The sequence below is a fragment of the Sesamum indicum genome, linkage group LG5 (assembly GCF_026168435.1).
Source record: "Sesamum indicum cultivar Baizhima isolate 11 linkage group LG5, ASM2616843v1, whole genome shotgun sequence".
Lineage (NCBI taxonomy): Eukaryota > Viridiplantae > Streptophyta > Magnoliopsida > Lamiales > Pedaliaceae > Sesamum > Sesamum indicum.
The window spans coordinates 3,064,512-3,091,280 of NC_142661.1; the positions used below are offsets into that span (position 1 = coordinate 3,064,512).

Sequence of the window (26,769 nt, forward strand, 5' to 3'; positions counted from 1 at the left end):
AGACAAGTTCTGTAATGGTAAATTAACATTTTTTGCTTATAGCTTACACAATTTACCATTTTAGGCTTATAAATGTACCTCTGTGCAGTAATTTCACATGATGTGTGAAACATCGGATTACGATCCGATCACGTCATAAATAAACTCGTTTCATATGATAAATCTATGAGCCTGATTCAAATCATGGATTTTTATCATAAGCGCAATCCAAGCGCTTAATCAGCGTCAAATTATTCAATTAATAGATCTAATGCTCATTGTCATGATACGTGGCAGCTCATTGTGACAAGGTCTAGTTGTATAAATATGAGGAACTCAAACTGAAGGAAGGTAATCTTGACACTCTTGTGCTACCTTAATATTCGCAATTATATCTTTTCGACCTATTTTCTGACTTGAGCATTGAAGCGTCTTCGTCGGGCCCCGACCTGACTAACCTGACGTGTTTTCTGATCCTCAAATTGGACGAGATCGAGAACGGATTGTTGGGAGGGCGACCACTGATCCATCGCTCAGAATTTTGACTCAATCATAAATAAATACGATAACTTACTATGAGCTTTGTTGAGATTTTGCATAATTATATATATTAATTGTTGTTACCCTTTAATTTTAACGGTTGTTTAAAATTTTGTCCAATCCGTTAGTCCATGTTAGTTTCCATCCATTTCTTGTAGTGAACTGACCAAAGTGCCCTTGTGGGTTGTGAATGATAATTTTGTTTATTTTTTTCAAATTTTTTAAAAATTATTTATGGATTAAGTGGATAACTTTTTTATAATTTTTTAAAAAAATTTCATCCACTTTGTCCAATTTATTTTATAATTTTTTATTTTTTTAAAAAATATATTACAAGGTCAAATTTGACAATTTCAAACCTCCATTAAATAATTACATAATCTCATTAAATATTAGAGAGTATTTATAATTTTTTAGACTACAAAAAATGCAACGTTTAATTATGGCTAATTGCATGATTAATAACAAAATAACTGTAATAAATAATCATTGACCAAGGTCATACAACGGTTGTTGGACGTAATATCTGTGAGAATGGTTAAAACAGATTGGCATGACAAATATTTTTACCATGGCTCTTAGTCATGACACATAACTTTTTTATAGGAAAAAACTATATTTTTGCATCGATTTTATTTAACAGTAGTTAATAAAAGTATTTATTATGATTTTTAGTCCATCACTATTAAAATTGTAATCAATAATTACTTTTTTCTAGTGAATATTTATAATTAAGTTAAATTTTAAGGAAGTTAATTTTAATTTAGCAAATTATATATATATATATATATATATATATACATACATATTAAATTGGGTTTCCCATAATGGACAGGCACCAACAATCCTGACAAATCACTAGACTCTCTTTAGGCTCTCTGCTCCCTGTCATGGCCCAGACAAACACAAACATAAATAAATAAATAAAAATTAATTAAAAATAGGAGAAAGTTGGTTTTTGACTTTTTAGCTGTTCAATGGTCCAAAAAGAGTAAACAAGAAAATAGGACCTTTGTTTAATAGACAGCAATATACATACATATATATAATATAGTTTCTTGGGATCTAACAATGTCATTAATTTAAACAAATAAAAGCATCTTTATGACAGAATGTTTGGGGACAGAATCTTACTTTTGTACATTTGACTAGGGAAACTAAATAATAATTATATATTAATATTCATTCTTGAATGTATAGATATGTTTATATATATATTCTTTAAGTTAAATTAAAATGGATTTATCTAAGTATATTATAATTATAAATACCTTTTCGTTTGTTAAAAAATTATAAATATCCTCTGGACTTAATAGACGTCTACCAGATATACCCTATAATGGACTGTCACGATTGGGTATTGATTAGAGAATCGATAATTTTAAAGGTGTATTTATAATTTTTTAAACAACGATAGGGTAATTGTATTTATAACGAAACTTAAGATAGTCCATTTTAATTTACCATATTCTTAATGAATAAATAACGTTGAATATTAACAATCAATATATGTCAATTATTAATATCAAATATGTAAAATTAAATAGTACACCAATAACTATTATTAAAATAAATTAATATATATATTGGTGGGATTTAATTTCATGATATAAGAGGTCATGAGGCATTAGCTTTTGGATATATAATTATTACCTTATTTTGATAATTATAATATAATGCCCTTTTCAAATTTCAAGCTACAACTATGATGGAAAAAGTATTATTTTAGTCCGCTAAGTATGCCTAATTTTAAGTTTAGTCCGATAACTATGTCCATTTTTGTTTAGATCCAGTAACTTACGAAAGTACTTACTTTTAGTCTTCTGGTAGATTTTCGGACAATTTTATCCCTATGCAATTTTTGAGAGGCAGTTTTAGTCCATATGCACTCATAGGGGTAAAATTGTCCGAAATTCTGCTAGAAGACTAAAAGTAAGCAATTTCGTAAGTTACTGGATCTAAATAAAAATGGACATAGTTATCGAACTAAAATTAAAATTAGGCATACTTAACGGACTAAAATAATACTTTTCTCCAATTATGATCTATCACTCTTTTTTCTTTTTTAAAGAAAATAATGTCTTTTATTTAAAATATTTTTCTAGATTTTGACATACTTTTACCATCATAGTATATGTGGGCTTAGATTTTGATGATGGGAAAAAGAAAAGGAAAAAAAATATTATTGTAGAGCCAAGAAAATGATGTAACCCAATGTTCCAAGTCATGCCATCATTATTGTTGCAATGTGCAACCCCCTTTTCATTAACCCTAAATAAACAACCTTTTTTTAATATATACAAACCAATAATTAAATTATAGCATAGTGGGTCGTACATAATTGGATATAATTATAATTTCATGAAATAAATATTCAAAATCATCATATATTATTTAATAATTCATAATATTTTTTTAGCATTTTATTATAGTCTTGAACTGGAAAAAAAATATCGCAATTTTAACTCTTCCCCATCATCCCTTGCAACTACCTAAATTAACTGTCCCAGCAATATATATATATATAGTCGAAAATAGAATTATCGACTGTTATAATTTACTCACTCGAATAATATTATATGAATCAGACATTATATTACACTTTTTTATTTATTATTGTCATTATTGTTGTTTTTTTTTTTTAAGTATAAAGTATAACAGGCTTTTTTAAGATTCTTTATACTTACCAATATCCCCTTATTGTTTGAAAAATTACAAATATTTTATTATGACTAACGGTTGTTTAACAAATATCTTCGTATGATGGGCTATCACAAGAAATATTTACTAGACAACAATTAATTATAAAAAATATATATAAGTATTTAAATGTCAAAAAATATTTATAATTATAATAAATTTCAACAAATTCATCTTAATTTATTTCTTTTATTTTTTTATTTTTTTTATTTTTATATGTCATGAGGAGGGAACAAGAAAAGAAGCATAATGTAAACATAGCCAAGGACAAAATTTTGAAGCGCAGAAAGTTAGAGACAATGATTACGGATTTGTGTGCAGTTATCATAGCCATGTCCCCCTCCCCTTATCTAATTAAATACCAGCACAAAAAAAAAAAAAAAAACATATTCAATGTGGATGCATAATTTCTTTAATTTACTATATTATCATATTAAATAACTGATAAACTTGATAAAAATATTTTAAATTTAAAATTACAGCAATAAAAATAATTGACACAACAAATTAATTAAAAAAGATTATTTTATTATGGCAAAAAGTTAGTGTTAGTTCAACTTAAATTTCCTTTAAAAATATAAAATTATATTTTTTAAAAAAAAAATAATATTATACGTACAATCCCTCCAAAATTTAATGTTCACACCTAATCCTTTTGTTAAAATTTGAATGAAAATGCTAATTTTAGCATAATAATATTAATAATAACATAAAATTTTAAGTTCACACCTCATTTTAACCTCACTCTGTATGTATATATTACATTTATCTCTTTATAAGTATAAATATATACACGAGAATATTAAATGAGGGGGCAAAAATTAAATATTTTTGAATTTTTTTACTTACTATAATATTTTTCATCCAAACCCCTACGAAAATGAGTCAGATGTAAATGAAGAACTTCTGAAGGGGTATAAGTATATATTTAATTTTTTTTATAAAAAAATATAATTTTATATTTTCAAATGGGATCAAAATATAATTAACCCAAAAAGTATAATTGAGAATACTTTAATTGGTCAACATCTTATCTATTTTTTTTCCTTTGTAATTGTCTTAAAGTTTAATATATTATATAGATATATACATATAAATATAAGCCATTGCACATTTATTTTCATAATTAAAAAAATATATTCTTCAGTATTTTTAATTATTTGGAAGTACATAATTATCTACTGCACAAAGTAAAGGCAGATACAAAGCCAGGAATATTGGATTTTTTTTTCAAGAAAGTACCAAATTAAGGTTCAAAAAATAAAAAATCCATATATGTATATGGATATATGTATCATTTTATATGAGTTTATTATAATTTATTTAATTTTTTTTAGTTATAATAATAATTGATCAAAGTGCGAAGATTTATTTGATTTACAATAAGTCAATAATAAGTATATTTCAGATAAATACAAAATCTCGATATATCTTATTTCTTGTTGATATTAATAAATTTTGTAAATTTTAACTAACAGATGAATATATTTGTTAGACGAAAATAAATATCATGAGTACTGCATATAATTGATCAAACCACATAAAGTCTACGTGTAGTTGCATCAAAACTCATGAGGCGTGATGTGACTATTCCTAAAATTATATTATTACAATATTATTGATATTATCCGATATTATTTAATTTTCATGTTAATAAATTCATTTTACCTCTCAAAATAATTTATGGAATTCCTCTTTTACCCTTTTCACTTCTTCTTTTTCTTGTTATCAAGAGAATCAAGAAATACCAACTTTTATTTTATAATATTTTTTTTTTAAAGATGGGCTTCCCCTAATTTCAGGAAAAAGTAAATTGTCCTTTTTCACCCTCTCCATACCTGAAATTTTGTCTGATTGTACGATTTTGCCCTTTAGTGCATGCAAGCCACATGCCCACGAAATACACATGAAATCTTTGTCAGCATCCTCAAGTACAGTTCAAAAACCAGTGGAAAAGTCCAAACTACCATTGCTGAAATTCCGGGCCAACCCTTTTGTCATTTTTCGATTTCCACGAGGGCATTGCTGTCAAAAATATTCTACACGTGTTACGAGGGTAATAATTTTATGCACAGGTGGCGAGGCACTCCCATGCAATTCGAGAGGATGTAAATGTCATAAGAATTTCTCAGAAGGGTGTTTCTGGAAATTTGTGCTGCATGCTTAACGTTTACTCACCAACTTCGACGTCATCCCCTCGGCTCATCAAGCTTTTCCACACTCGCGGATATTTAATTTGTTGGGCGCGTGTTATCACTTGACCAAAAATAATAATTATAATTATTATAGTAATTACTTGGATTAGCCACCTTTAATTATGAAAACAATTCTTTAATTATAAGAAAATGTATATTGCAAAAATGTGTCATAGTGAATCTAATCAATATATATTAATAATTAATATTTTAAAGCTCCCTTATGGCAACTGAAAAAATAAATTAAAATACAAATTATTAAAGGGTAAATTACGTTTGGGCATTTGAATTACACTCGTTTTTATATATTTTTATATAATTTTTTTTGCGTTAACTTAACATCTCAACTTTGTGAAACTTGCATTTGTCATATGTAGCTGTTTTTCGATCGATTTTTCTTATGAAAAAAATATTACATGAAATGCACAATGATATTTAAGGGCAGTATATACTTAAAATATCACATGAGCAGTGCATGTTATATTTTTTTCATCATAAAAAATTGATCAAAAAACAACATATGTGACAAAATGCACATTTGTAAAGTTAAGATAGTAAATTGATATAAAAAAAATGATAAAATATAAAAACGAGCATAGTTGAAATGTGCTAATATAATTTATTCTTATGTGCAATGATATTTGGCCATGCCTTTATTTTGCATAATTTAGAGTTTAGATACTACAATTTGGATTTATTATGTATTAGAGGAAAATGAGAGCTTCATTTCATCACTTCAATACTCTGATCAATATTGGGCCGCCTCCATTAAAATGGACTATGTACATTAATATTGGGCTCTTTTTTGGCAAACTATTGCGATCATCCCTAATAAATATCTCGCAGAAACAGATATATCTAACGATTCGATGATTTTTGGGCTAACGAGTATTCAATATTACGATAGTCGTGATGAAACAAATCACGAAGAAGTTCCTAGTTGCTCTTGGGCCGGCCAATTCGAGGAGAAGTAGACCATGTATGGTATCAGATTCATTATAAATTCTGTATTTCGTACTGTATGTCAAATCAATTAATTTTAAAAACGATTAGGTACAACCAGAACTACATCATAGAAAGATTTGACTGCCCCTGAAAGGTTATAAATTAAAGAATTTGCACATAAAATTTCTATCAAAAATTCTAAATATTACACCCCAAATTCCAGCTCACGAAATTAAAATTGATCACTAACTTAGAGCGTAAAATCATAAAGATACTTTCCACAATTTTTCTAGAGTTCCATGAGCATGTCGGTATCCAAATAGTACAATTTCGTAAATTAAAAAAAAAAAAGAAATTTCAAGATCAACGATGTGTTAGTTTAGTGGTTAAGGCTAAAAGTGAGGTTTTTATGAACAAGTTTCAAGTTATATATTCGGATACCACCATTATGTAAATATTTATCTTACTTTATACGTGTGTTTGTCGCACTTTATATGACATATGATTATTATAATATATGGATCATTATTAATTATAATGATGTATAAGGTCAAGCCTCTTGAGATTGAGAGGTGTTAGTGTGATTAATAATTAAAAAAATTGAAAAAATCCGCACGTGCGAATTGTGCACACTCTCCCAAGGAGCGTAGGACCTCAACCGCCTACCAGTTTAGTCCTTATCATTCAAGGAAGAAGGTACCAAACCAAACCAATCCGGTAATTTATTACTAAAACCTAGGGCTATAAAATAAATATATAATTGTCTGCTTGCTTTTTTGGCAGTATAAAGCTCACTTCAAGAACCTTATTTTCTACTAAAAACTATGAAAGTTTGAACGTTTCGAAGGTTTCTCCTTCACGACCCTCTCTTCTCCGGCAAGAATTTCCCCGCCCCTTATTAGATTATTTCGTTTCTCTTCTGGGAAAAAAGAGTGTAATTTTATTTACTTTTATCATTTTTTTTCCTTGAATAGTGGCTGTGGGGCGGAAGGAAGAACGGAACTCAGTTTGTAAATTGTGTTCTTGCAGCGAAATCCGAGGTGCCCATCTCTCCGTTTCCTGGTTTTTGTACTGAATTTTGCTTGTTTGCGAATTAGTTTCTTGAATTTTCTGTTTTTGTTTTAATTTCATTTGATTCTTGTTTGACTAACTTGGAGTTTTTTTGGGTTGTTCTTGATTCTTGTTTTTAGGGGGTTTAGAGTGTGTGATCATGGAGAGTAGGAGAAGGCGGGATAATAATAGAAGATCACAGTACAGAAGACCACAGCGTGGTGAGTTTTAAAGTTTCTTGATTTTAATTATTTATTTATCTTTTTTATATTTGCATGTGATGGGTTTTTTTTACAACTATATATTGATTGTACATTTGTTTAAGGTTGTTTGTTGTTGTACTCTAATCTTGCGGTTGGGTAGAATGTGTTTTTCTCTTTGTACCAAGTTGAGAATATAGAAAAATCTGTTTGCTTATCTTTCAATGGTTTTTTTGTTGATGTTTCCATTATGAGGTGCAGGGTCCACTGAGGTTTGAATATATCAGGTTTTGTCAAAAGGAGGTTGCAAGAATTGATGTTTTACTATGTATGGTGTTTGTATGCTATGGTTTTATTTCTTTGTCCTAAGCCATGGAAATAGTTTGTCTTGATCTTGAATGCTTGATCCTTTGGCCATTGTCTTGCGCAAAGGTATTTGCTTGTTTTCTTTCACTTTTGTTCTGACCCTTTTGTTTCTTTGATATCTGAGTTGCCAATGTTTGCTGCCTGAATTGGAAGAGAGGTCCTATATGTCATAACTCTTACATGTTTCCTTTAACTACAGCTGCTTTTAAATGTTTATAAAGATTATGAGCTCAACAGCTTGAATTTGTGGAGTCACAAATGAGTTGATGGTTAAAGAGTTTAACAGGAAACACGTGCATGCTTTACTCGGATCCTGTTCTTTTGCATGGTTTGATAAGATCTTTGTTTGTTGTTTTTGTTCAGTTATTACTGAAATCTACTTGTTGTGCTATTTGTGGATGTACTTTTGTGCGGCAGTGCTTGGAGTTGATATTGTCGGTTTGTCGTATCTGTATATATCGTAATCAATTGTCGTCATGCTGTTTAGTCGAGCTGATAAACATTTATTCGTCGTATCTGAGTTGGTAATTTGTTATTGTATTTATTGTGTTTCTATATCTCTCTGTCCTCCGTTGATTATTTTGATTTCCTTTACTTATTTCGTTATCCTTTGCAGGTAATTGGCAGCCGACTGTGCCTTCATGGGAGAAGGATTTTTGCAAAGCGGTCGGTTCGATGGACTGGGAAACATTGGTGCAGATGAAGAAGTTCACGCACCTCTACAGTAATGTGATAGAGTGGAACGACTCAGCAGGGGAAGAGGCATTCCGCAATGCCAAAGAACGATATTGGGCTGAAATTAACGGCCAGTCCTGTGACATATCACTGCCTGATCCTGATCTTTATATCGACAAAATTAACTGGGATTCAGAAAACGATCCCGAGCCGTTGCAAGACCTTGAATCCGAGCTGGCGATCCCTAACATAGAGCAAGACCATGAACCGGTCGTCATTTTTGGCAATTCTATCATGCCGGACCAAGCATTCTCGCCTGCAGGCTGGGGTGATTGCGAAGAGAATGTAGATGTCCCAGCCAATAATCCATCTGCCGAGTGCGGTGGTCCATGGGAGCAAAACTGGGGCAATCCGTTAAACGACAGTGCACCAAGTGCATGGCCGGTTTATTCTAACGACTGGGGCTGGAGCAACACAAGTGATTATGCATGGCCAGGTTACTCTAATGAGTGGGGTTGGAACGGTGTAAATGATCATTTTAATTACATAGGAACAGGTTGGAGCAATGCAAATGATCATTTTAATTACGTAGGAACCGGTTGGAGCAACGCGAGACATGATGGGGAATGGGGACAGTCTAATGACGCGAATGTTACAGCAGCCTATGCGGATCGATACATGGCGTGTTACACAAACCCGAGGGTTCAAGGGAAGAAGGGCCATTATGGCAATCATACATCGAGGAATGACATCGGACGGTATAAAGCACCAGAATGGGGGGAGCAATCAGGTATTAGCAGACGATCCACTTCAAGAAAGTGGACTCCAATTAATTCATGTGGACCTGTCGGTTACCCTGCTGGAATAGCTGTTGGACAGATGCCGAACCAGGAGAAACATTTTTCTTGATTGCAACGGGGCAGAAAGGCGTAATTTCTTCATTCTATTTGATTTTGTTGGAGTCTTTAAGAAGTATATATAGTGTCAAACATGGGAATAGCTGCAGTATTTTTCGGAGTTCCTGTAATATATCTCCTATAGTTTCCTCCGCAGTTTTGGTTGTAAGTTTCTTACAACGGGGAGAATTTTATCGTTGTCGTGATAACATCCCCTCCCCCAAATCAAGAATGCTATTCCCATGTACATAGAAAAATGATTTCAACATAGGATGCATGTAAGAGGAAGTTGTACAAATAACATGAGCGCTTTGCTACATGATTCCATGTTTCTTGTTGATTAATTTGTGTCATAATTTTCCTTCTTGAAGATCCTCACAGCTTCTGCTGGTCCCATGAAGTTCTAGCTAGTACCAGGATGTTGTTCTTTTTCATTGTCCAGACGGCAATATTTGTGGTTAATGATTGAATTTGGTCGAGTTTAAACTAATTATATGACAAATACAATATAATTAGAATTTAATTAGTGTATAGCTTAAAAATTGTAACCAATTACATAGTAAGTGTACTACGTTTGCTCTCCGATTGATCAAATCCGTTTCGCTAAGCAATAACTGTTTTCATATGGTTTATTACTTTAGTCTTCACTTGCTATGACTTGATTTTCTCATTGTATTGGCTTCAAATTCCAAAGCACATTTTTTCTAATTGATGTTGCACATATTCAAATTAGTATATCATATTTGCACTGTAATTTGTATATAGTTTAAGAAAAATAGAGCACTCACACTATAAGAAAGAGCGCTGATTTTCTATTACAAAATAATATTGTATTTGTATTTTATAAGGTAAATTATGTTATTACCACATGAGATTAGGTTTAATTATACAAACATTTTATCATTATAACATTACAGGTGCATACTTTGAGGTTGTAGATGTAATTACAAGTACACTCTTTTATTTAGTGATTTAATTTTGCACAAACACTTCTTGAGGTACATTATACTTGCATCCTCTCAAGAGGTGTACACATAACTTTACAAAGGGTAAATGATATTTGTATAATTAGATGTAACATCAGGGTGTCTCGACGTAATTTATCCAAATCTATTTCATTTGATATGTATATAGTATGTGTATACAATTATGTTATCTATATTATTACAAAGAAAAGAGGTAGCGATTTTGACAGTGTCGCATCGACTTTTTGGAACTCAAAAAATATCGTTCAACTACTAAGCTAATTAAAATTTTCAATTTTTCAAAATTACATCAGCTTAACTACCAAATTAATATATTTTATACTTAATTATAATATTTATAATATTATCAAGAAAATAGGTGCTATAAATATGAGATAACGATTTTGAAACTGCAATACCAATTTTTTGTGATCCCAAAATGCTCTTCAAATGGTAAATAACTAATTTAATCAACTTATCAAATTTTATGTTAACTTCACTACTTTAATATATTTTAAAATATAAAATATTATTTATTATATAAACATAAAAATTTTAGTATATATATATATATATTAAGAAATATCTTACTTGTATATTAAAATAAAATATGAAATGTAATATTATTATTTTATAATAAAAAGTTCCCAATTGAATGTTTAATAACAATTTGGTGGAAGTCCTATTTTGTCCTCATATGAAAATTTAAAGGCAAAATTGCAAAAATACCTCCTGTATTTTAAAAACTCAACAACCTCCCCTATTTTAAAAGTAGGTAAAATACTTTTGTGATTTTTTTTATTCAGCACAAGGCGTCTTTTTATATCGAAGATTAACACCGTTAAACTTTACTATGAATTGACCGTTATATCCTTATGTTGACTTCTTCTTTGTTAAAGATCAGTGAGGGGTACTGATGATGAAGGGGAAAGGTATCCAGAGTGGGATGATAGGATGGATATGGGTGGGGTAGACTTGGTTGCATGGATGAAGTTTGAAACAAGAATGAAGTGTAGAGATGTGCTTAAGGATTGGTCAAATATGTATACATGAAGGTTTACAACAACATGGTCAACACAGTTCCTGGAAAGCATGACTATAAAGATTCAGGACTAGGAAAAATTGATCTCCAAATTGTAATAACCAAAGTTGGGAGGCCAAAAAAATCTAAGCAGGAGGGATGCCAATGATTTGAGAGACACTGCCACAATATCAAGGAAAGGTTTAACCCATACTTGTGCTATTTGTTTCAGCAAAAGGCATAATAAAAGGAGTTGCACCAAGCCCCCCACCCTAATTCAGCAAAAGGCATAATAAAAGGAGTTGCACCAAGCCCCCCCATCCTAATTCAAAGTTCACATAGGTATTTTAAATTATATGGTTGTATCTAATAAGTGTCATTATTGTATTATGTGTTATTTATGTTTTTTATTTCATGACAGAATTCAAACCAAGGCAGATAGAGGTGCAACACCTCACATGTTGCATCAGGTTCAAGAGGAGGCAGCCAGAGGTGCAACACCTCACATGCTGCATCAGGTTCAAGAGAGGGCAGACAAAGGCATACAACTGCAGACCAATCTCCTTTTAATGAGACTTATACTTATCATTCAGAGATACATATAATACTTGAATACTTTATGGTTTAGCTTTTTTAAAGTTTTCTTTTATTGTGACCTTTGACTGCACATGCCTCCAGCCTTTCCAACCTTTCCAAGAAGAATATATTAAGAACAACCACATTTCCAAGCACAACAACCCCAAGTCCAAGCACAACAGGCATAAGTCCAACAAGAACAACCCAACTTCAACAACATCCTGCTCCAAAGGCTACAAGAAAACCTTTTAATGTAACATTAATTTAATGGTCTAAAACAACCCCCAAATCATGAAATATTTACCTAATTTTTTTAATTAACTTGTAGATGCCTCAACAGATTAGGTATGACTTCAATAACTATTTCATTTGTGTTCATGTATATGCACTAACAGACTTCTTAAAACTGCAGCCACCCTTGCTTAAAGATGCCAGAAAGCAACAAAGACCAATTTCAATCTCCAGTAAGTTGACTAAGAGAAAAAACATGTGGCCTTTTTTATGTTGAGTACTTTTATGAAAATTGGTGGTTTTTGATATGTTTAGGACCTTATTGAATGTAACTTGCAAAAACAGGTGGTTTTTCTCATGTGTATATTGAATGCACATTGTCTTCTATCTATTTGTTGTCAATGAAAGATCATGATGTTTATTTTTTGGTGTACTTGTTTTCAATTTAATTTTAGTGTACTTAAATAGAACCATTACATTCATAATTTCACTTAACCACTATAAAAAAAGGTGGGATTTGGGACTGTCTGCCCAACCGTTTTAAAATCTGTTTAATCTTGGTACGGTCTTTGGAACACTTTAGGAATGGATATTAAAACATGACGTCAGGTCGAATATTTTTTTGGGTTATAAATTTGGAACGGTCCAACCGTCCCAAGTTGAGTTCCAACGAAATAGTTACTGAACACGTTCCACAATCCGTGTCAAAATAGTAACGAAAAATGATTGGAACTTAGTTTGGAACACTATATTAGATTTAGGAACGGTCACAATAAAATCGTTCCTATATCCAATGCAATATATATCTCAAAAGTGACAGTTCGAAAATGTATTTCAAAATGAGACACAATTTGGAATGGTCTTTGTACACTCTTAATAAAATGTCAAAAATCATTTCAAAATATGAATTTTATTTAAGAAGCAATGTATCTCTAAAATCGTTCCAAAAATTGGTACAAATTGGAGCGGTTCTTTTAAATTATTTTGTAGGTGTTACTGAGTTCGTTCCAACTGATCATCAACGGCTATAAATCAACAGTTTAACTGACCGTTCTAAAAACTGTCTCAACTGTCGTCCCAAAAGTATGAATTAATGGCTACTTTTTTTAACGAGTAAATATGTGTTCTATGTCCGTTCCAAATACCATTCTAAATTATTTTTATATATTTGTGTTTCTCTCTTTCCATTTAATCTCACTATGTTCTTCCATTCTTCTTATTTTCTCTCTATCTTCTTAATTTCTCTTGAATGTTTTTATACTCGTACCATCCTACTAATATTTTTGTACTCTTGTTCATGAATTCTATCTTGAATTTTCATTGATATTTCGACTTCTTTTGATCAGGTAACAACTTTGACCCTTTATTTCTCAATTGATTATATATTTGTTGTAATTTTGTTAATTAATTAAGTTTAATGTGATAATAATACATATGTATGTGCGTGTGTGTAGGACTAATCATCATGTTAAGACAGTTGATGAGATGGATGTATGAGAAGAACCTTCCGAATAGGAGGGGTCTTACTCCAGAGTTTTAAGACGGTGTTGCTACAATCATAGAATAGGCGAAGTTTCAAAACGTATATGTGGAAGGTGAGAAAATTAAGTATAAGTGTTCTTTTTGAAAGTGCAAAAATGAAGTTTTCAAGACCACGGACGAGGTAAATTTCGATCGATTTATGAAAGGTTTTATACCAAAATATTATAATTGGACTTCTCATGGCGAGAAGAAGGTGGAAGAGTATTTTGAGGCCGTCACGGCAACCTTGTTGCGGGAGGAGCAAACTCCCATTTCTCAAGGTGAAACGGTGCAGACGGATTGGGCTCAGAGGATGGTTTTTGATGCCGCTGGGCCTACTATCTGGTTTTCTAATTATAACCAGGATGGTGTGTTTGATGATAGTACTAGGTCGTGTCCTATTGATGCAGGACCTAGTTCATATTACGGTGGGGTGCCCTACGATTATATGTCTGGACTGGCAGATCGATTTCAAGATGTAGTGCATGCTGCTGAGCAACCATTGTGGAAAGATTGCACGTAATATCAATTGGGGGTTGTAGTTGAGTTGGTGAATATCAAATCCGAGGGCCATATTTCTTAGTATATATATGATTGAATATCACAATGGGCTGGTCATATATTACCCCATGATGACACCCTGCCCGAAAATTACTATAGTACGAAGAAATTGATAAGAAACTTGTGTTTACCAATTACAAAGATTGATGCGTGTAAGAATATTGCATGTTGTACTGGAAGGACGACATTGATGTGGAGTATTACAAGTTTTGTAGAAAAACTAGGTACAAGCTGATCAAAGAGCAAAATCCTAGTCGCAAGAAGACACCGTATGCTATTTTTAGGTACCTGTCGATTACCTCACTTGCAGAGGTTGTATGCTTTGGAAGCGACTGTCGAACAAATGACGTGGCATGCTAACCATCAGACGAAGGAGGGATCCATGTGTCATCCGTCTGATATAGAGGCATGGAGACATTTTGACCAGATATATTCAATTTTGTAGTAGAGCCCCAGAATATTAGACTGAGTTTGTGCACAGATGGGTTCACATTGCACGGGCAGTACGGTCATGTTTACTCGTGTTGGCCCGTTATACTTATAACATACAATCTCCCTCTAGGAATGTGCATGAGTTCTGAGTATATGTTCCTGATGATGGTGATCCTCGGTCTCTCTAATCTGAAATATCTTATCGATGTTTACCTGGAGCCGCTGATCGATGAGTTGTAGAATTTGTGGCATGTGGATGTACTGACGCATGATAGTGCGAAGAACGAGACATTCCTAATGCGAGCCGCGTTGATGTGGACTGTGAATGACCTACCCACTTATGGGATGACGTCTGGATGGAGTTTCTTTGTGTTATGGGGTGTTCAATTTGTATAAAAAACACACATGCATTCTACCTGCAGAGTGGTAGGAAGCATACTACTTTGACTGCCACAGACAGTTTCTCCTCCTGGACCATCCCTACTATCAGAACAAGAAAGCATTCACTAAGAACCGAGTAGAAAAGAAGGTTGCATGACCAAGATTGACGGGAGAACAAATCCGCGAATGGGTCAAAGAGTTCAGTCCTACGGTTGAGGTGTCGTTGTCACTCCCGAACGAGTACGGTATAGAGCATAAGTGGATGAAGAAAAGCATCTTCTGGGAGCTCGAGTACTGGTCGACCCATCTGATACGACATAATCTTGATATTATGTACATTGAGAAGAATATGTTTGACAATATATTCAATACCATGATGGATATAAAGGAAAAAAAAAAAAGGATACTATAAATGCACGGAAGGACCTAAAGATTATATGTAACCAACCAAAGCTTAGGTGGACGAAAGAAGGCCGAACGTGATACCCAAAGCCGTATATACCCTGACTAAAGAGTAAAATAGGGGGATATGTGCATAGATTAGTCATCTGAAGTTTTCTGATGGTTACGCATCTAATTTGGCCTGTTGTGTAAACATGAAGGAGATGAGATTTCATGACATGAAGAATCATGATTGTCATGTATTCATGTAGAAGTTTATCTCAATTGCCTTTCGTGAAATGCTTCCTAAGTCGGTGTGGAGTACATTGATCAAGGTCAGCTTTCTATTCCAAATTCTATGTTCAACGACGCTCGATGTGAACAAGGTACAAGAATTGGAGGCTAGTGTTCAAGAAAATATTTTCTGAAAAAATTTTGGGAAAATATTATGAAAATAATCTGAAAATATTTTCAGAAAATTCAAAAATTTTTTAATTTTCTGTAAATTTATGCAATTTGTGCGTAATTTATGCAATTTATGCAAAGTGTGTGTAATTATGTTAAATTTATGTAATTTATGTGTAATTTACACAATTTCTGTAATTTAATGAAATTTTACATAATAATCACATTAATAAAGAATTTTAGAACAATTTATGTAATATTAACAATAATATATTAATAAATGTAAACAATCATAAAAATTTAAATATTATTCACATTAATAATTTTTAGATAATAATAAAAAATTAAAAAAATTGGAAGAATATTTCCAATAATACATTTTTACATAATAGTCTAAACCAATAATACATTTTTACATAATAGACCAATTTTTCAAATATTAAACAATATTGACATTAATAAATTTTTACATAATAATAAAAAAATTAAAAAAATTTGGAACAATATTCCCAATGTATACTAACATTATTACATAATAATGTACATAGCCACAAAATTAATTTAGATCAATTTTTCTAATATTAATATTTGTACATATTAATAAAAAAATATTAAAATAAATTAGAACAATATTCCCAACATATACTAATATTTTTTCATAATAATATAAATAATCACAAAATTAATTTAGATCGATTTTTCCAATATTAACATTTTTACATAATAATAAAAGAATTAGTATATTTTTTATTAATATATTAATGTCAATAATCCAAAAATTTAGACTAATACTTTTATATAATTTGTGTATATAATGTTTAGTGGTACGCCACTTCTACCGCATGATTAAGGGCGTGGTTGTGGTCGTGGTCGTGGCCCGCCATTGGCACCAGCACCGTCAGATGCTTGCGAGGTTGGGGATACATCACTTCAACCACCCACACCACCGAATATACCCACACTGTTCCCTGCCCCGTAGACTCCAGATGATGCTGGTACATCTAGAGCTACATGTATGACTGCGGATAACGAGTTACAGCAGCCTGCCACACCGGCAGCTGCTCCACCACCACCACCATCAACATGCCAGTACATCAGCCTCAACGACGCATTGTAAGTTTGTTTATCTAATTTTTTTATTAATTAATTTATTTTAAAAATGTTAAATGTTTAATATAAAATTAATTTAAAGTGATTGACGGTTCTACGAGCGCATCAATATAGTCGTGCAGGGACTTTTTCCCCACCCCTAGCCGTGTCTGAGGCAGGTGCCCTAGAGCACCAACATATTTGGTTCGAGAGCATGAAGATAATCAATTTTAAATTAATTTAGTTTTATCTAATGCATAATCTAAATATTTAATTTATTTTACTAATGTTTTGTTTAATCTTATTCCTGTAGATGACCTAGGAGTGGGACTGTGACGATGAGTCCATGTTCCAGGTCTTCCACATGTGGGTTGGGAAGTGCATTCGGAAGATTTTTTCCGCTGCTTGGTCCAACCTAGTCAGACCACTATGGCTGGCCAATGAGGTCCAGCTCCAAGCGTACTGGGCCAACAAGGACTTTTAGCAAGAGTACTCCAAGAATAAAGCGAATCGGGCGGCGAACCCCACGATGTCCTCTACTGTGTACCAGGGGGGAGGAGTCTTCCTCATTTGGCATGCACAAGAGAAAGTTGATAAGTAAATAATAATTTTTGTCTGTTAAATCATTATTTTTAAATATGATGTTAATTAACTATTCTTTTCTTATATAGGAGACAAAGCTCAAACAGCCGTCCAAACAAATGAATTTATTCGAGCGCTGCTAGAAGAAGAAAGATGATGAAAGTTAGAGCAGGCTGAGGGAGGCGAAGGTGGCAGTAAGTAGCTAATTTATTGATATTATTTTTTTAATAATTAATTCTTTATTTAATAAAAATACTAACAATTTTATTTATTTTGCAGGAGACGTTCCAGAAGATGCTGGAGGATCATCAGGCTCAGCCTACGACCGACGACCTTGATGCCCTTGCTGCATAGGAGGCTTCGATAGCGATGACGGAGCAGCAGATGTGGCTGGCTGTAGTCGGGGCAAGAACAAGGATTGAGTATCTGGCCTTGGTTCAGAGGCTCACGTCACCAACCGTACATTCACATCACCATCGTCACCGCCACGCCAGACCCAGCCATGGATGACCACATCGGCTGCTTTGAGACGATAATGGCCAACATGATGGACATAATGAGGGAGATGTGGGCCTCATCGTCTACTGCAGCACTGCTTTCGACGAATCCCCCATTCGAGAATCAAGACGCTGACGAGGAGCATTTAGATTGAATTTTATATATTTTTTATTTTGTAATTAAATACTTTTTAATATTAATATAATATTTTTTCAATTATTCATGTTTTATAATATTTATTAAATTTTATTATTTTATATTTATTCAATTAACTAAATTTATAGATAAAATTAATTAAAATTTTATTAAATTAATTTAATTATATTTGAAAATTTATTTCAAATGTGTAAATTTATTTAAATATATTAATAAATTATAAAAAATATAAAATTCAAAAATTAGGAATGGGTAGTAATACTAAAGCAAATGTTACAAACTTTACAAAAATCCGTCCTGATATCCGTTCAAAGTCTATCCCAAATCAGTGTACTTAAATTGGATGTATCCTTCCAAATTAATAGAGAACTGTTCCAAATACAATTACTTATCGGTATTTAATATGTGTTCCAAATTATATAAATCGTTCCTAATGCTATTACTAAAATAGTTCTACAAACGTATTCCTAATTCACTAACTTGTTGCAAAAAACAGTTCTAAATATCATTCCTAAATAGACCGCAATTAAAAAAAATTAGTTCCAAAATTAAATCACGAGTATTACAAATACTGTTCCAAAATTTCACCGACAAAAATTAATTATCTGTTCCAAAACTCATCCCTAACCGTTCCAATTCCTAAATTTAAAAAAATTCGAACAAAATCGACATTAGGAACGGTTTACAAAAACCAATACAGTTACCGTCCCAAATTGGAGCAGTTTTCTGTAAATCATTCCTAAATTTTTGTAACACCGTCTGTAAGGACAGATTTCTTTCCATTCCAAATGCATTCTGAATTCCGCTCCTAATAAGTTTTGTGTTCTGGTAACCGTTCCAAAGTAAAAACAAAAATGTTCCAAAATTCGCCCCAAATCCCGCCTACTTTTGTAGTGAACATTAATTATCAAATTCACTTAAATAGTACAATCACCATGCAAAATAAAATAGTTACAATTAATGCCTTTAACATTCTCTTATTGCCATCGAACTGCTTCACTTTGGCATTGAGGTCTTTGCATACAAAGATCAGTTCAGAAAATCTTTGTTCCATACCTCTGAAGTTTGATTCCACCTCTTCTTCTATTTCTAGCATTTGAAAACTTTGTGAATATCTTCGGCATACACTGATTGGCTCCAACCAACTAAAAAATTACATTGTCCAGTTTTGTAATTGCAGAATAATTTTCCTTTACTTCCTTTTGTTGGACCAACAACTGTAATAGTTGCATTTCGTTGACAAAAGCACTTCGAATTTTTATATCTAAGTCTATAGTTTCTTCTCTTTTTGAAGTGGATTTTCTAGAATAGCTCATTCTACACACATATTTTTCAGAGAAAAATAAATAATTTTAGATAATTAAATTTAAAAAGAAATAAAGTGGGTAAATGAAAGTAGAAAAAAAAAAAAACAACTTCATACCTACTTTTGAGGGGGGGGGGGGATGCAAGCAAAAATGCACACAAAACAAGCTAAGAAGCTTTAGTATCTTATATACTGATATAAGGGGTATTGTAATTTAAAATGGACTAAAATATCAATCAAAACGGCTGAAATCTACAATCAGGTTCACCACCCGTGCGTCCACACCACTTTCCGTCAATTTGTAACAGAATGGAATTTTTCGACTGGAATTTTGAAAATGAAAAGAAATTTGTTTGCCTATTTTTAAAATATAAATTTTTCTTTTTGTTAATTTAACAAAAATACATGCGATAAAATGGAATTTGGCCAAATTTAAAATGCAAAAAGTTTGAACCAAGGTACAACACAACAATGTACAACCCCGGGTGCCACCTCATCTTCTTTGCCCCACTTATGACAACACTTTCCCACGTGTTCGAATATTACTCGCTACATTTTATGTGTATATATATGTGTGTGTGTGTGCATATTTATAGAGAGAGAAGAGAGTAGAGAGAGAAACAGAGACATTTTGTGGAGTTGAGGAGAAAACAGTGCAACGAACAGGCAGAGCAATGGCAGCTAAGAAGCGAGCTGCTGCAACAACAGAAACCGCCACCTCGAAACCCGACTCGGAGAAAGTCAAGCCCGAAAGTCCGACGACGGAACCCCCGATTCGTTCTGCTAAATTCGCCACAATACTCAAATTCTCGCTCGTATTTTCGGTTCCGTATTTGTACTTGATTTTCTTTTACTACAGAATCGATTACGAGCTTAAAAAGTCGATCTTGATCAGTGCTTTAGTCAGCATTATAGGGTTTCTCATTACGGTTAGAATGATTCCCGTGGCTTCAAAGTATGTATTGAGAAGGAATTTATTTGGGTATGATATTAACAAGAAAGGAACCCCAGACGGATCCATTAAAGTGTAAGTTTGATTTGCTTAAGATTTATCAGTTCTTCAGGTTTTGAGTTTCCTGATGTGAATTTCGAATTGTAGGTTTGATGAATTTCGAGCTGATATGCATTTCTTGAGATGGGCTAGTCTTTCACTTTCTATGCAAAAGCTCATTTGCGCTCTGAGGAGCTGTTGGGGGGGGGGGGGGGGGCTGTGCTGTGCTCTTTGCAATGTCTATCCTAAATTTAACTTTTTGAAATGTGATTTGTTCTTCAGAGGATTACAGTGTTTCATAGATCAAAACTTCTTTCGCATTGCCTTTTGAAGTTTAATCTGAAAGAAAACGAGCATTATGTTGATTCTATCAAATCCGTATGAGACATCAGTTTAATCTAGGGGAACTTTTTTAGACCGGTTGATTCAAGAACTGCTAAGCAACACAATATAACCGGTGGGGATTTGCAAAAGGCTTAAATTGCAATTTAGCATAAAGCTATGTCATGTATTCTATAATTCCTTATGTCTTCAATGTCATGCTTTGTTTTCTGGAGTAGTCCCTTTTACCTGTTTCTGGATTTCTTATAATTAGATTTCATTATATGATGTTTTGCAGGCCTGAGTCATTGGGCATTGTTGTCGGAATAGTTTTTCTAGTTGTGACAATCTTGTTCCAATATTTTAATTTCACTGCAGATTCAAATGTAAGTATTGTTTGCCTTGCTACACTGTAATTCTTCATTCTTGGGCATAGAACCTTTTCACTTTTCAAATTGTATGAACTTGGCACCGCATACAAGCTTCCCTGAGTCCACATTACTCCTTTGAACGTACATATCTAAATTAAAAACATTATTGTGTAAAATGTTTTTGGAGGATTAAATCGATATCTACATGTCTCTACAATCACCAATGGAACTATGCAGAAATTTTCCTGTGGAAACCCGATACTGAAAATTGGAGATAACTGCTTGCAACTTCGTCAGATTTGCATTTATTATCTATGGAAACATGAAGATCATGTAAACTGACATGAAATTTGAGTTTTTGGTAGTTAAAAGTATTGAATATACTATTATACTGGTGGGCTAGATGGTGTTAGCAGGGATGTATTGGAGTTTGTATAAATGCGTGACTTAGGGCTGAGAAGAAAGACTATCTAGTTTGAACATTGAGGATATGTTTATTTAATGGATGAACTAATTCGCAATGCAACTTGTGCATTTCATGAAGTATGTACACGGTGGTGTCAGTGAAGTTTATGGCATCCAACTTCTTCCATTATTAATATTCTCTTTTATTTGTTTCACTTGCTCCCCATCAATTTAAAATCCTGTTCTATTTGATTTTACACTACTTTAGCTGAGCTGATTATATTAATTTTGGTCAAAAACTAAATTGTTTCCCTTTTTTTTTCTTTAAGTGGCTCGTTGAATACAATGCTGCGCTAGCATCAATCTGCTTCATGATTCTGCTTGGATTTGTTGATGATGTCCTTGATGTACCTTGGAGAGTGTGAGTTTTCTTATGTTTCTTCTGCATTATTATTGGAATTGTCTCTATAACAGATACTTATATGCTCTTATGAAATTTTGAAGACAGGAAATTGGTGTTACCATCCATTGCTGCTCTACCATTATTGATGGCGTATGCTGGCCATACAACTATAATTATACCAAAGCCACTTGTTCCATATGTTGGACTCGAGATCTTAGATTTAGGTAATTTATTCAATAAATTCTTCAGTTAGATGTTATAAAGAAGTCATTTTTCAAGAACTACTCCAGAAATTAGATGGATGCTACTCCTATATTTCACCCAAATTCTGCTTGTTTCATTCTCTCTATAACACGTCCTTGTTGCTAATAGGGTGGATATATAAGCTCTACATGGGATTGTTGGCTGTATTTTGCACAAATTCGATAAACATTCACGCAGGGATCAATGGCCTTGAAGTCGGACAGACAGTTATTATCGCTTGTGCTGTAAGAAAAAGTCTTACATACATGGTGCATGCCTGACTGCTTGTGTTAAATCTGACAAAATCATTGTTGCAGATATTGATACACAACATCATGCAAATTGGGGCATCCACTGATCTTGAATACAAACAAGCACATGCATTCTCCATTTACCTTGTTCAACCTTTGCTTGCAACTTCTTTAGCTTTACTTTCTTACAACTGGTAAATATGCTGAAAACTTCTCCATTTCTAGTAAGACATCTTCATGCATACTAAACCTTGTTTGCCGTTTGTCATAGGTATCCATCTGCAGTTTTTGTTGGAGACACCTACACTTACTTTGCTGGAATGACCATGGCCGTAGTTGGCATTTTAGGCCATTTTAGGTGTGTTTCTTCATACCCCACACATTGTTGCTCAACATCATAAGTCATTTTAAACCACACTTTAGTTTGGAGTCTTTTTAATGTATGGGAAATTGCACAATTTTGTCAATAGGAAGGAATAATAAATCTCTTTCCTTTGTTATTTGTTAAGATCGCATTCAGATTTTCAATTCACAATTTCCTTGCCCTACTCAATAGTTGAAGTTTGATTATTCTGCTTTATCGGAGCTGCTATATATTAATTGTCTATTATTTGCGGTATCTAGTATAAATGAGGCGTCTCATTCAATATGATATTAGGGTGCAACCAAGGCAGGTGTCTTGGCTAAGTCTGAAAGTTGCCAATTATAATTGATATTTTGTCAGTTCAACACTGAAAGTGCGAGGGTTTGTAACTAGATGGATAGTTGTCTGTCCGTGTTTACTTTTTGTGGTTCTTGTTCACTAAGCTAAGCTTTCTAGTGATTCACTGAGTTCTGAACTTATTCCATTTCAGTGAAACACTTTTGATATTCTTTGCTCCACAAGTTCTGAACTTCCTGCTTTCACTCCCTCAGGTTCCCTCTCTCTCTTTCTCATGCACACTACACATGACACTCTCTTTCACTCGTCCTTTCACAAAAAATGTATTGATTAATGCTTATTCTTTTTCCATTTTCTCAGCTGGCTGGTATTGTGCCTTGTCCACGGCATCGACTGCCAAAGTAGGTTCCCCATTCTCGCTTCTGATTCCAGAATATGTTCCCTCTGTACATGTTAATATTTCCTATGACTCGCAGGTTCGACCCACATTCAGGCCTGCTAACAGGAACAAATGATGGCACTCTTGTGAACTTATTTCTCAGACAGTTTGGTCGGAGGTCTGAGAAGTCCCTTTGCATTCTACTACTAGTTTTCCAGGTACCAGATTTTTAATTTGCTTCCCAAATTTCCCTCCTTTTCTTGATTCCCACGATGTCTGCGAATGCCTAAGCTGGCTTCTAACTGGCATGTGGATCAATGACAATAAAAAGTTGGCTTCTGTTGTCCAGATACCTAGTTATACAAATCTTTTTCTCGCTTGCATATACTGAGAAAAAAATATTAAAAAGAAAAACGTATCTTGATCTATGTAGGCCATATGTTGCGGATTCTGTTTTCTGCTGCGATGGCTTCTTACAGGATGGTATAAGTGATGGAATCAGCCAGTGCTAAGAAATTCTTGCTAATTGTGGTTGTCGACCGTCAGCACAAAAGGCATGTGTCCGTTCGCGAACTTTGACTTAAATGTCAAAAGTATTACATTCTCAGGAAACACAAGTTACTGTGCAGCTGAATACGTCAAAATTAAGCCTAACTCGCTATTGAATTTTGTACTAGAAAAGATAAGAGATGTTAGGAAACATGCTTGTTATAGAGTATACTAATTTTCTGAATTGTGTTGTATTGTTGTCAAAGTTTGCTTTTAACTGTTCGATGCATTAAGATTTTCTGAGAGAAAAATCAATGTATTTCCTAGAAATTCATCAAGATTCAAAAACTAATAAAGTATCAATTTCCTAAGAATAATAACATATTAAATATGATCAATTATTCTAAACTCGAAATTTGAAAGATACCATCATTAAAGGAGATAACATCTAAATGGGATTCAGACCCTATACACGTCACTAATTAGTTATGGGATCTTGATTGAACCTTTGCTCTTATTAGTCAAGATTTCATTGCTATCTCTTGAATAATTTCAAGTATCAAATCAACTAAAATTTTAGCTTTATACGTGGACCCATTTTCAAATTAAAGAACACGTATCAATCATATGTTGGCATAATATTGTGATATCAAAACGTGAAAAAAAAAAAAACCGACCTTGCCTGAGCCGCCTCAGACAAACCATACAGCGACTGCTCGATTCCTAAAATGAAAGCAACAACAAAAACGTGAATGTAATGGAAAAGGCTAAACGATCTCACTCTAGATAAAAAACAAGTGATCACCAAAAACCGATATTTTTCTTTTATTTTCTTCTCTTCTGCCTTATGCTACTTGGTATAAAATGATAGTAATTGGGTTTACCATGTAGCAAGAGAGGAAGCATAGTTGAGATAAGAATCTGCAGAAAAATGAGGATTGGAGAAATCTTTGCTCAACTAGGATCCATTCTTGCCGCGTTCATGTTCATGAAAGCAATTATTGAACAATATTTCCCTCACCATCTCAGAAGCTCTGTTGAGAAACATTCTCAAAAGCTGTTAACTTTCCTGTCTCCTTATGTCCAAATCACGTTCAATGAGTTCACTGGCGAGCGTCTGTTCCGCAGCGAAGCTTATTCCGCCATAGAAACCTACCTGAGCTCCAATTCCTCCGCCCAGGCAAGTCGGCTCAAGGCGGATGTGGTGAAAAACAGCAGCCAGGCGGTGTCTTTGAGCATGGATGACAACGAAGAAGTGGCTGATGAGTTTTCAGGAGTCAAAGTCTGGTGGGCTTCTGGTAAAAACATTTCCAAGACTCAGACTTTCTCTTTCCATCCAGTTAATGATGAGAAGAGGTTTTACAATCTGAGGTTCCATAAGAAACACAGGAAATTCATCACTGAGACTTACATTAACCATGTCCTGAAGGAGGGGAAGTCAATAGAGGTCAGAAACCGACAGCGGAAGCTCTACACCAACAGTGGATCCTCCTGGAGCCACGTCCCGTTTGAGCATCCTGCGACGTTTCAAACGTTAGCAATGGAGCCTGAGAAGAAAAGGGACATTGTGGATGATCTGTTAGCGTTCAGCAAGGCCAAAGACTTCTATGCAGGGATCGGGAGGGCCTGGAAAAGAGGATATCTTCTCTATGGTCCCCCTGGAACTGGTAAATCCACTATGATTGCTGCAATGGCTAATCTGTTGGGGTATGATCTTTATGATCTTGAATTAACAGCAGTGAAAGATAACACTGAATTGAAAAAACTGCTGATCGGGACATCTGGTAAGGCAATCATCGTTATTGAGGATATTGATTGCTCGGCTGACCTGACAGGGCAAAGGACCAAGAGAAGGGAGAAGAAAGAGCTGGAAGAGGATGACCCTTTGCGCAGAATGGCAAGAGAAGCAACTGAGTCCAAGACCAGCAACATCACACTGTCAGGGCTTCTGAATTTCATAGACGGGCTGTGGTCGGCTTGTGGGGCGGAAAGAATTATCGTTTTCACTACTAACTATGTGGAAAATTTGGACCCTGCATTGATTCGGAGAGGTCGTATGGACAAGCACATAGAGCTTTCGTATTGCAGCTTTGAGGGTTTTAAGGTGTTGGCAAAGAATTATCTTGGTTTGGAATGGCACCATTTGTTTCCAAGGATTGAGAGTTTGTTAGGGGGAATCAAGATTACTCCTGCTGATGTTGCTGAGAGTCTGATGCCAAAAACTGTACCTGGAAATGCAGAAATTTGCTTGGAAAATCTGATTTTAGCTCTCGAGGAAGCTGGAGCAAAAGCAAGCCTCAAAAATGTAGCAGCAGTTGGATGAGAAGATTCATCTGATGCGAAAGCATTAGAGGAAGATACAACAAACTGTCCAGATTATGACAACTTGGTCCTGAAAATTGCTTCCTGTATCACGGTTTTGCGAGTTCTTTATAGGAAGAACTGGCAAATTCGTTCTCTGATTTGTTGATAAAAGAACATTTCTCAATGTACTTGCATTTCAAGGCCAAAAGAAAATCTTAAGGCCAATTTGTTCTTTAATTTGTTGTTAGAAGAGTATTCCCAAGCCAACATTGATTTGAGATGACAGTAGAGTTAAATATG

At 33.6% G+C, this 26,769-nt stretch overlaps 3 protein-coding genes across 5 annotated transcripts; all 3 read left to right on the forward strand.

Moving 5' to 3' along the window:
• The first annotated feature begins 7,092 nt into the window (after positions 1–7,092).
• LOC105162579 (uncharacterized) lies at positions 7,093–9,890 on the forward strand. 2 transcript variants are annotated; one of them, XM_011080641.3, is made up of 4 exons: positions 7,093–7,235; positions 7,334–7,399; positions 7,550–7,630; positions 8,592–9,890. In XM_011080641.3, exons 3-4 carry the CDS (start codon positions 7,570–7,572, stop codon positions 9,557–9,559), a joined length of 1,029 nt encoding a protein of 342 aa, XP_011078943.1. In that variant the 5' UTR covers positions 7,093–7,235; positions 7,334–7,399; positions 7,550–7,569; the 3' UTR covers positions 9,560–9,890. The 2 variants fall into 2 exon arrangements, with proteins under 2 accessions (XP_011078943.1, XP_011078944.1); XM_011080642.3 differs by having other exon boundaries at positions 7,130–7,206.
• Positions 9,891–20,244: 10,354 nt separating this feature from the next.
• LOC105162578 (uncharacterized) lies at positions 20,245–24,409 on the forward strand. Its single transcript, XM_011080640.3, has 11 exons — positions 20,245–20,678; positions 21,262–21,349; positions 22,069–22,160; positions 22,248–22,366; positions 22,515–22,630; positions 22,703–22,830; positions 22,908–22,994; positions 23,491–23,551; positions 23,658–23,698; positions 23,774–23,894; positions 24,110–24,409. The coding sequence occupies exons 1-11, from the start codon at positions 20,326–20,328 to the stop codon at positions 24,167–24,169; spliced, it is 1,266 nt and encodes a 421-aa protein (XP_011078942.1). The 5' UTR covers positions 20,245–20,325; the 3' UTR covers positions 24,170–24,409.
• A 575-nt stretch (positions 24,410–24,984) lies between these two features.
• LOC105162577 (AAA-ATPase ASD, mitochondrial) lies at positions 24,985–26,706 on the forward strand. 2 transcript variants are annotated; one of them, XM_011080639.3, is made up of 2 exons: positions 24,985–25,832; positions 26,001–26,706. In XM_011080639.3, the coding sequence occupies exons 1-2, from the start codon at positions 25,097–25,099 to the stop codon at positions 26,486–26,488; spliced, it is 1,224 nt and encodes a 407-aa protein (XP_011078941.1). In that variant the 5' UTR covers positions 24,985–25,096; the 3' UTR covers positions 26,489–26,706. The 2 variants fall into 2 exon arrangements, with proteins under 2 accessions (XP_011078941.1, XP_011078940.1); XM_011080638.3 differs by having other exon boundaries at positions 24,988–26,706.
• Positions 26,707–26,769: the final 63 nt, after the last annotated feature.